Source organism: Myripristis murdjan, chromosome 8 (genome assembly GCF_902150065.1).
Source record: "Myripristis murdjan chromosome 8, fMyrMur1.1, whole genome shotgun sequence".
NCBI lineage: Eukaryota > Metazoa > Chordata > Actinopteri > Holocentriformes > Holocentridae > Myripristis > Myripristis murdjan.
The window spans coordinates 9,418,546-9,430,617 of NC_043987.1; the positions used below are offsets into that span (position 1 = coordinate 9,418,546).

At 40.2% G+C, this 12,072-nt stretch overlaps 1 protein-coding gene across 1 annotated transcript; it reads right to left on the minus strand.

Moving 5' to 3' along the window:
- Nucleotides 1–3,014: 3,014 nt before the first annotated feature.
- Nucleotides 3,015–10,264, minus strand: LOC115363900 (homeobox protein Dlx3b-like). Its single transcript, XM_030058241.1, has 3 exons — nucleotides 9,735–10,264; nucleotides 5,946–6,130; nucleotides 3,015–4,757 (listed from the first exon to the last, which is right to left on the minus strand). Exons 1-3 carry the CDS (start codon nucleotides 10,084–10,086, stop codon nucleotides 4,299–4,301), a joined length of 996 nt encoding a protein of 331 aa, XP_029914101.1. The 5' UTR covers nucleotides 10,087–10,264; the 3' UTR covers nucleotides 3,015–4,298.
- Nucleotides 10,265–12,072: the final 1,808 nt, after the last annotated feature.

A 12,072-nucleotide genomic window follows, 5' to 3' on the forward strand; every position in this document is an offset into this window, starting at 1 on the left:
GCCTAAACACCTCTGAAACAAGCATGGAGGAAGTCCAAGTGGATCCGTGCTTTAGGGTACACACCCAGTGAGGGTTCAAGTCTACTTATGTGTGCACATGAGAAAGTGGGCTTCAGTCCCCTGAAGTCCTTTGTATATGCCTTTGCTTTCCGTTCTTCACAGCCCTGATGTCTTGTCATGCTTACTTTTCTTACATTCTAACTTATATCAAAGCATGTGGGCACCCCTGCTAAAGACATGCCCATGCAGAATACCCATTTACTTGATGTCACATGGTTCCTACTGGAACCACATTCCTTGTGAGGTTCCTCGAAGAACCTCTTATATTTAAGGGAGTTTGTAAAGGATCTTTAAAATTCTTTCCTAGGTTGCCCTTTGAACTATGTACAAGAACAGGTTCCCTGAAGAACAGAGGAGATTGCTGGGAGACTACTGACATATTTCAAAGGCTCATGGAAGAACTCCTGAGACTCAAGAGTCTCAGGAGTTCTGAGGGTTCAGTCAGCTCTTTGATGCTTAAGAGATGCCACAGAAGCTGAGGCAAGTTAAAATAGACAATTTTGACAGCCATTTTGACATGGAATAGCAGGTAAACGCGGGTGTTATAATGACATTAGCTTCAGCTGCATTCAGGACTAACAGAGTCAGGGTCCTGATGTTGTTCATGCTGGTTGACTGGAGCAGCTCTGTTACACCTAATGGAACCATTTCTTGATGATATGTCCCATAGTATAACCTGTGTTTTTTTTCTGTTATTTCATGACAAAATAGCTGGGGTCTAAAAGAGGTCTATACAAATTTGATGCCACACTGCTTCTGTAGCAGCAAAAAAATGTTATTGGTGTTGCCAGCATGAGGCTCCTGTCCATGCCAACATGACATAAAGTTTTTCATGCCAACATGGCGGTGAATATGGCAGCTATGGAGATTAAAGCTGTAATACCTGACAATACAAAAATGATGACTATTCAAATGCAACCGATATATAAGTGGAACAGAAAGTAATGAATAAAGAATCCCCCTTTAAGGACAATAAAAGCACTGAACTGACCTGAACTGACCACATAATTTGAGGCTGAGTCTACATGGTTCTCATAATTGCTATGCACTTATTCCACCACACTTGAATCTAAATGGTCCTCACTCATTGTGGCTTTAAAATACAATATTTCTAAACCATTTTTTTATTACATAATATACATATACTTTTTTTTTTTTTTTTTACTTTTAAGGGGAATTAGATTATTTTTACTCACATGCAGTAAATAGATACTTTTTCACAGTAAAGATGTAAAGAGTTTAGGTTTCTAGTTTTCAGTAATCAAATTACAGTTACTGTTGTAGTAAATTCTGATTATTTCTTGGCCATGGACAAATTCTAGAAAGTAATGACTATTGCTACTTGCTTACTTTTTTTGAGGAACTTACCCAACATTACTTGTGAGCTATTTTTATGGTTTAAAAATAGACACCCAAATCATCCATGTGTCCCCTACTCGACATTTACTGCAGTGCTCCAGGCTCACACTGTGCTGGGTGATAGGCAACGAGCTTTATCAAAGGTAGCACTGACGTTTTAGTAATAAAAAGTTATTACATGGTTTGTGTTTTATGTCTTACAGATTCATAAACTGTAGCAAATAATTACAATACAACAATTTTCTTCTCTAAACTAGTACCTGAGCCAATGAAGCACCATATAGGCCTATAGGAGTTGCCCTCACTCATTTATCAAGAGCAGCATAGATGCCGTCAACAGTGCATTTGTTGGACATCATTTTAAATTGTGTTTGAGTAATCATAAAAGGGAATATGTGTTTCTTTGGAAATTCATTACTCATTAATGTGAGGACATATCAGAGTTTCATATGTCAAAATAACCTTTGTCATAAGAACTTGTGCTTTTACTAAACTTTAAATAAACATTTTAAGATTCACTTAACCCATGGTAAATTACTGGCTTTACACCAAGAGTTCCACTTTTCACCAAAATACCTCAAAAAACTGATTTCATGGTCCTAGAGAGAAAAGTTGACATCTCCAAGTTTATTTTATGTCATTTTATGAGTCTTATTCTTGTGTTTGGGTCTCTAACACTGTTTGAAAGTGTTTCTATCCTTGGTTTTCTTCCATGTCATTCCTTCGTCTGTCAAACCTGTGGGTTTGGCTGGCTGTCTGCTCAAGAGCCTGGAGGGCAAGAGAGAGAGAGAGAAAGAGAGAGAGAGAGAGAGAGAGAGAGAGAGAACTTTGGAAGATGGACAACTCATTTGTCACGCATACACATGCACACACACACACACACGCTACTCTCCTCCCCTTTCCAACTGTGTGCCACATGAAAGGAGTGTACACCAGTCTCTCTTTCTTTCTCTGTCTTCTATAATCCCATTCTCTTACCTCCCTCCCTTCCTCCCTCTCTCTCTCTCTCTCTCTCTCTCTCTCTCTCTCTCTTTCATCTGCCGGCGGTGTGTTATTAGGATCCAGAGACTCCAGAGTGTCTGCTACACTGTCACCTCCCACAGTCTCTTCACACGCACTTCTGCATGTGTGTGTGAGTGAGTGTGTGTGTGTGTGTGTGTGTGTGTAATATATAGATGGCACTACCTGTATCTGTTGTCTGACTCATTCTGACGGACTCAGCAGGAAAGCACTGTCAGCAATGTCCGTGTGTGTGTGTGTGTGTGTGTGTGTGTGTGTGTGTATGTGCGCGCGTGCATGCACACGCATGTGCGCCTGTGTCTGTGTGTGAGTTGGGTAAAAATCCAAACAGCAAGAGGTCGAAATACAATTTATTTCTTTTTTCTCCACATTACATATAGTTTCTCAAATAAATTCTCCTAAGGCACTGACTGTCATGCTACTTTTGATCTACATTTGACTCTATAAATAAAAAACCTGAGTTTATTATATTTATATATATGTATGTATGTATATATATATATGTGTGTGTGTGTGTGTGTGTGTGTATACATATATATACATACATACGTGTGTGTGTGTATATATATATCTAATATATACAGGAACTGTTTCAGAGATCGGCGCTTTGTTAGCGTGAACTAAGAGAAAAATCCAACTCTGTTGATGCATTCAGGAAAGTACGTGCAGTTAAACACATCTGACTTTTGCACTGATTTGCATAGGCAGCTCAAAGGCGGCGTGCAGACAGCATGGCTCTCAGCGGTCACACCGCAAACAGATAAACATATCACCAACACATCTCATTCAAATTCGTGCATTCTGGCCTGAGTGCTCAATTCAGAATTACTGCTCTTAATAACCCCTGTAACCCAGATGTGAACTGACAGCGATGTCAAAAAGACACAAATTCACATACAGACACTTCACCAAAGACGTAACATCCGTTTCTGTACCTAGACTTGTTCCAACACATTTGGGTTACAGTATGTACCTTCCAGTTCTGACTGCGTTGAGGCGTCTCCCTGAACACCAGCCAAGCTGGCAATTTGGCTTCTTTTGCTTTCCTTGCTCTTGTCTGTGCTGCTGCTGGCTCAGCCAAGCTACTGTGGGCACCAAGACATTTGTCTCACTTCAATGACACAAAGTTTACCTGATAAGCAAACATTAGATCTGTGGCACAGGTAGGAAATAATCAGGGTTGGAATAAGATATAATGTGAACATAGGGCATCATTTTTGTTGAGGGACACTGCTGTCTTTTATTAGTCAAATAGTTCTACTTTGATGTGCAACATGTTGAATTTTATAAGAAACAAAAAGGCTTTTCAAACAAAAACAGCATTCTCATAGGGTGCAGAAAAGAAAGACAAGAGCCACCTATAGACCCTTCTTTAGTATTTTAAAGCTCCTTTGAAAACACAGAAGCCAAGTTTCCACTGAGCATCCTGCCAGACTTTTCTCACTCTGTCAAAATGGAGATGCTTGCTATGGATTTAACACAACATGTTGGTGATGCTTCCTATCAAATTTCCCCCTCAGTAATTAAATTGTATTTTGTAACTTGTGCAACCAAAATGTCATGAGCCACCATGAGCTCAACATCACCTTCTGGTTTCTTGCACCAATACATCAGGCCTGCCTGGGACTCAGGAAAGTCACGCTGTCCAACCACTACAACCTCTGACATAGCGCGTTTGTTTAACCTTCTGGAAATCCACTTTTGTAAAAGGGCTATTTGACGTCCCAGTCAGGTTTTACAGTCTCGACTCTTGTCTTGAGACCACTGTCAGAATGTTTTTTGGTCACACTACCACTCCATATAATCAAACGCGCACAGTGTGAACACTCACGACTCTCGTCTTTTCCACGTTTTTACAGTCAGTAGACGGCACCCATGCTTTGTGTAGATGGCGGTGCTGGTGGCGGCGTGTGGTGAGTTGGATCCGTTTGTGGTAAACCTAAGTGTGCACCCTGCTGCTGGTACCAGTTTTGGTGTGTATATTCCCCCATGAAGGCCGGTGATGAGTCGACAAGAGGCTGGTAGAGACCCTGCCCCCTACTGGCAGGATCCAGCCCTGCGTTATTCTTGTTGCTGCTGCTACTGCTGTTGCCATTTGTGCTGGCAACGCTGCTGTTGCTGTTGTTGTTGATGATGTTGACGTTGTTGTTGTTGTTGCTGTTTTTGTTTTCCCAAACAGCCGGGGATGGGGGAGAGTTGCAGGCCATGGAATCACTGGCATCTGGACTTTGGTCAAGAGGGATATCCCCGAGGGGAAACTCTCCGTTTTTGTAGAGCTTCTTGAACTTGGAGCGACGGTTCTGGAACCAAATTTTGACCTATAGGGAAAACCATCATAAACCATCAAAAATTGTAGCTACTGTAATTTAGATATTTCTTTTGGCCATACTGTGATTTGATAATATTCTGATCAATGATGTTACAATAGCATACTTTATTCCATTCGTTTTTCAAGCTGTTAAAGCTGCAGTATGAAAAATTGAGGGATTGAAGTAAGAACTGTTTAGACTTAAATGACCAAAACTTGGAATAAACATGTGACTTCACTATGTAACTCAGGCCAACTATAACAACCATGTAGACTCAACTTCTAAATATTGTGCTATTTCACTTTTTATGCACTTTTTTCATCAGTTCAGTCTAAAGGGTCCTCAATGTCAGCCTGATGATGAGAACCATGTACACTCAACCTTGAAATTCCCTGCTTATTCCACGTTTTTTGCTCAAAATCAGAATGGTCCTCACAGTTGATGTACCTATGTTAGGGACCCCCTCGAAAATGAGATGCGACATCTCAAGGGGTTTATCCCTTTAATAAAAATTCTACACTACACTCACTTCAGTGCAATTTTACATCGGACACTTTTTAGTAGACTAATTTGAAGTCATTTTTTAATGCAGCTGTTAGACAGTTGTCTAGAAGAGAATAAAATACTTCAGAAATAAGTAATAATTAATAAATCTTTATTGTGTCAGAGCACAAAATGTCCCAGATACTTTTGTAAGAAGAGACTATTTCTATCAGTGTTGTTGCAGTTGCTATGGATAGCCGGTAGAGGTCAACAAATATCACAGATTATTTAATGCACCTGTAATTATGAATGTTTGACAGAATTGGTCATAAACAATATTCAGTTCGTGAGGTTATCAAAACAAATGGCTTATCACAACATGTGAAATGCAGTAGGAATTCCCTCATGTTAATTCCTGTCCCTTTTGTTTGCATTTTTAAGTGCAAACAGAGTGTAACATCCAACAGTGATTTACGGAGGCACTCATAAAACATCTAAGAAAACAGGTTGTGTTTTATCACTCGTGTGAGCATAAATCATGTGCCGGTAAACCATTAGAGCAGGGAAATTTGACTGATTACACTGAACAGGAAGACGAGTTGCAACTCTGCTCATCACACCAATAAGGTCATCTGGGATCCTTCTTTTCCCTCTATTCTATTCTGTTCTATTTAATTCTATTCTAGTCGCCTCTATTCTATTGGTTTGACTCACCTGTGTTTGGGTGAGGCCAAGCTGTGCGGCGAGCTCGGCCCGCTCCGGCAGGGCCAGGTACTGGGCTGACTGGAAACGCCGCTGCAGGGCGGCCAGCTGGAAACTGGAATAGATGGTCCGAGGCTTCCGCACCTTCTTGGGCTTCCCGTTGACCATCCGAACCTCCACTTCTGGCTCCTCTTTCACTAAAGCAGGGGGCAGAAGGGAAAATAGTGAGGCTTGAGAACAGGATTGCATGGTATTAGGCGAATTCTCACAATTAAATCCTATTTATTATCATGATATTACAGGCAAAGACTTGTTCTTTTCTGTCATTGCATACCTCCATTTCCTAACCAACAAACACAGGGGTTGGGGGTTGGATGGGGTGGTGGTGGGGATTATAATCTCTATCTATCTCTATCTCTATCTATCTCTATATCTATCTATATATATATATATATATATATAGATAGATATAGAGATAGATAGAGATAGAGATAGATATAGATATAGATATAGATATAGATATAGATAGATATATAGATAGATAGATAGATATATCCTATTCCTATGGTGGCTTAACGTGTGTTTATGGTCCTTGGTATTGAGTTTGTAATGACCTTGTGGTATTTCATGGTATTGTAATAACCTGTGGTATCACTGTAATGTTCCTATAGTTTTCTGCTAATATTCCCTTGGGGAAGTTCTGTGGTACTTTTATTGAGTATATAGTAACCTTATGGTATAATTTGTGGTATTTTTTATTATCACCTATAGTGTCACTATAATCCTCTTGTCATAATACTATAGGGACTTTTAGTATGCCTGTGGTATTCAATAGTGTTATAGTGTCCTTATGATACTTTTTGCTCTCACTATATTTTTTTTTTTTTTTTTTTTATAATATTCTTGTGACTCTCACATTTGTACATGGCACTTTACAGTCTCAAGTGACGTAATTGTACTTTATGGTATTTTTGATGTCCTGTGTATCACCATAATCTTATAGCAAGAGTTTTGCTGTCAATATCTATATAGCATTGTATGTCTTACATTGCTCTTTTTCATAAGGGTTGCCTGATTCTATTTTTTCCACCAAACAATGAAATCCACTCTGGCTTGTACTGGCTCTGTGCATGGCAGTTTGTGCCGGGATGTTGTAGAACAAAAATAGACACAGTTGCTACAACCCCAAAGTTTCAAAGAAATTCCAACAGCACTCTGAACTTATAATTTTGGTTTGAGTGTCTCCCACAGACGTGGAGCGAGAGAGATTTATAGGTGCTTTTCATGTAGCCTGGCAGCCTGCTTGTATACTGTATGTCCCTCCTGTTTTGTCATCAGTTATTCTTATATCAGATTTGTTTCTTCTTTTAGACATAAAACCTCCCACATTGTGTATTGGCATATATGCAAACCACATAACTTTTTACCATAAGCAATGCATGAGGAAAAAAGGCCACTTCCATGGTTTGTGTACATTGATTTACTCTTATTTTCACCATGGCACAACAACTGATATGGAATGTATATGAATTTATATTATGTAATAAATATTATTAACCTACAGATGTTATAGAGTGCTGATCCCAGGAGACATTCAACATTGCTTCCCAGGATATATTTTTCATATATTTGAAAGATATGCCATGGTGCACACAACCTTGTATGATTTATTTATTTGTGTCTAAATTGATCTGTCTTTATATTTATTCAGCTATTTATTTAAAGATGTATCTGTTTATGTTTGTATTTACATACTTAGTTATTGGTCTATTTATTTAGGCACTTACTGACTTACTTACTTTCTAACGTGCTTATTTATTCATTTTTTTATTTATTTATATACTAACTTGCCTACTTACTTTATATTTATTCAGCTATTTATTTAAATATTTATCTGTTTACTTTTGTGTGTGTGAGTGTGTGTGTGTGTATATATATATATATATATATACACACACACACACACACACACACACACACACACACACACACACATACATATATGTACACTAGGCCTATATATACTTATGGCTCTATTTTTTATTTATCCACTTACTTACTTACTTTCTTACTTGATTGCTTATTTATTTATTTACTTGCTTATTTTCTTATGTAACATTTTTCTGATTTATTTTCTTGTTTGTGTACTTATGTACTTGGTGGGTGCATATACAATGGGCGTGCCGAGGCGTTGCGTGATAAGGAACCGTCGGTGTTGGATGATTCAAACACCAAGAGTGACTGACACCTGACGCTCGTGGCCCCGGGCCAAAGTCCCCTGGGGCCGTTTCCAAGAGTCGGCTCCCAACAGGAATGTCAAAAACGGCACACCAGTCTGTCAAGTTTGTTTTTCTACCGTTGTTCGCACTGGAGAGTGCTTCCAAGCTTGTAAGGCAAAAAGCATACCTGTATAGAACGAGGTAGTGATTTAAAAACCATGAGAGAAAAATGAGAATTAAAAAGACAAAGTGGTATGCGTTGCGTAAATGTATTTGCTGGATGTTGTTTCCTATGAAAAATTATTTTAGTATTCATATAGGCTAATACTGGGCTGTATGTTGTTGTTGTTTTTTGTTTTTTGTTTATTTCCTGTGCTGTCAGTTAAATCCTCTTAAGTGGGAGTTGAAGTGGCCTTTTTGGACTTTGTGGTATCACTTTACTTTTATGACAGTCCTACAATATTCAGAGTATGCTGTGATTTTCATAACATCTGTCTAGAATGTATGATCAGGCTTTTGTAACTGGCCATTTAGGATACCACCTCACATGTGCTTTAAGCTGCATGTGATGTGTGATGACTGGGTTTACACTTGAGGTCTCTGACTGTCATGCATAAACCTCTGCAGGTTAAATCTAGTTATGCTGCAGGCCTGTAGGCTGCCATCAATATCCTTATCAGCAGCTGGGAGGGAAGTTGTAAGCCGCCAGCAAATGCAACACAAAAGCGCCAGTAACAGGTCAAGTTGTTTAGCTTTAGCTCCATCAATCTTAATTGATATCTTTCCCTGCGGGTAACCTCATGATGTCACGATATCCCATTGCACTGCATGAATCACATCCCCTCTCCCTCATCTTTTTCTTGTACTTAGAAAAGAAAAGCCCTCTGCCTTTCTCCATAGCTCATATTTCTCTTATTTCTTTTCCTATAAGACTTCTCTCCTGTATCCTCAGGGACATTTTCATGGTATTGCTCTGGCACTTAATTGCGCTCCTTCCTGTTAGTCCTTAATAATGCAAATATAATATTAAGGCTTATGCTAGTTTTAGACTTATTCTAGCTGACAGAGCCTCAGCTAAATAACCCAACATAGTGAAGCATAATAAATTGTGACAGTTTAAAGATTTTTCACGGAACGGATCCCTGGAAGCGCGTCATGGGACAGTTTATGGAGCAGTGGAAAACTCTGACCACTGGCACAAAAGGAAAACAAACACATTTTCCCGTGCGTAAAGCTCATCGGCCACTCTATTCAAAAGATGGACACTGGCCATACCTCAGCCTTGGGATGTCCAATTTTTTCTAATTACAATGAAACGCAAAGAACAAAGATCCAGTGGCAAACAATCTATTACAAAGTCAAGTAAGGAAAAAATCACCGCAGGGGTAAGCTCAGCACCGAGGCGCGTCTGTGCAAGATAGGTAAACCTGAGTGTTTATTTCACTGACCCAGTGATATCTGGCCTGCCATCATCCACTGTCTCTTATATATCCATGAAAAAAGTTAGTCTGCACGGACGGTTTTTGTAGTTTTAATAATCGGGGACTTTTGGATTTAGTACGATGCTCCCGGGAAAACTTACCGACGTCTTGTAGCGTTGTGTGCACGTCTCTGCTGAAGGGCCCGTGTTGTCTATACGTTGCATGTGGGTATGAGTAGTCTGCTTTGCCAACAGGGTAGGCACCCCCTGCACCCATCCCATTCAGATTATAGTGGTGGTATGTGTACGGGTTCACGGGTTGAGTTGAATAGGACTGCTGCGCCTGGTAGAAATCCTGCGGGCTGTGGTGCGCCGTCTGGCCGCTGTAGAAGCCCATGTCGGTGGAGGAGGACTCCGGGAGGGTCGGCGAGTCCTTGGTGGCCGAGATGGAGCTCCCAGCCCCGGGGAGGGAAGGCTTCTTCTCCTCGAAGACAGGCACAGGTTGTCCATTCATGTTTTAGCTTCTTTTCTCTGATCACAGGTCGGCTGTGATGTTTGAAAAACGGAGCTTAGTTCAGCCCAAACCCTGTGAAGAATGTGTTTTGCAGGTCCTCGGCGCGCAGAAATCCTCAAAGTCTGAAAGCTTGGCGAACCCAAAGTCCCTTGACGCAGCAGCCAGGCTGTCCACCGTGGCGGCGCCCAACCCAACTAGAGCGCCTAATTACAGGGCGCGCCGAGCCGAGCCAAGCCGGGCAGGACAGAGGGAGTGGATGTCTCTCTCTCATTGGTTCGTCTCCTCGCTCCCTGCCTCTGCCCTGGGGCCAAGACAGCCCTGACTGTCGCCTGTCTGGCTCCCCTCTTCTCCCCACAGAAACCTCCAGTAAACCTCTCCTCTGGCCTGCACCAAAGCGCATAAACAGTCGGCAGGCCTGTGTAAAGGCTCTAACTTTACCCCGAGATGTGTCTACGTCTAACAGACCAATACAATCATTTACAAAAGTGCAGTTTTAACGTTCAGTGGCATGCAGTTGCCCTCAGTGGCTGAAGCACAGGACAAGCCGTGCATAATGGTGTTGTGATAAGCAGTATTTACGCATTAGCTTTGCGGTGCTCTCACGCATTCACATGCAGATGCGGAGCCGACTGCTGTTGTCGAGCCTTGTTGTGAGTTGTTTACAATTAATCAGGACTTATTTAAACAGACCTGTCCATCTTAACATATGTTAAAGACTTGGCCCCAGGCTTCGCCCAAGCCTTAGGGAAAAGACTATGATTCTGTGGTAGGCCTATAAACTGAGATGGATACTATATCAGGCCAAACTATAAAATATATACCATTACCTAGGGATCCTTTTACAGTGATACCACTGGGGATACAAGTGCACTATAACCTCACTTTAAAGTAGGCCACCTAGACATACTGTAATTCCCAATGTGAGTATTACTACGAAGCAGTCAGATCAAATGTTAAGCCAGCACCGGGTTGGAACCAAAAGAGGTAAGAGTTGCCAAATTGCTTCTTTTGGTATATACGTAATATTTGTCTACATGTAAAACCAGCCCATCTGAACAATATTCGACAAATGTGACAAAACAGTCATTTGCAGCCTAGGCTACAATAATTTGTTTCCCTATTTTGTCAATTTCCTTTTGTATTGAGATGAGCTGAGTGTTGAGTGCTCCACTTTTTCAATCTGATAAGATTTATATTTTCTGATCTAAACTGCAAGTATTTTTAATCATTTAAAAGCTTGCCCTTTAGAGAAGGCAGATGAACTAGAAAAGCACACTTCTTACAGACTGTGTGGGTTAGGTTAAAGCATCTGGAAGAGTGATTGCTTCTGCTTGAATGGTGAATAAGTTGAATTCAATTGTTGTTTACAATTTGACCACCAGATGTCACTGTTCACTCTGTCTCCTTTAATTCAAAAAGGAGGGAAAAAAAAACAGCAGTATGTTTAAAAAAAATAAATAAAATATGAAAAGGATTTTATCCTCAGATATATATCTATCTATATATATCTATCTATATATATATAGATAGATATATATATGTATATGGGGATTTGTGTGTATATATATTGGGATTTGTATGTAAACCAGTAATAAATCACTAGTCGCAAGAAGTACACTAATTTAAACAGATGAACAATGACTCACTGCTGAAGCGATTACAAATCCAAGCTATTGCTTCTATCCATCACTGCCTTAAGCAGTTTCGAGAGAAGTTATGGCAAAAGAGTTGGTTTAAGATCCTTCTGACACGAGTTTATAATATAAATTACTTTCCAATAAGCATTTCCGTATTTTATATATAATTATGTGTCCCTCAAGCATCTAATTGCAGGCAACAGAACACAAAAGGGGCAATTAAATGCATTTTAAGCAGTGGAAAGGGTAGCTGCCAATAGAGAGTACAGCATTCACATTTCCATGCCAAAACACCAGAGGGGGCAGACTGAAGTTTGAAATATCAAAGCACCAAGCTTAGGACCATTTA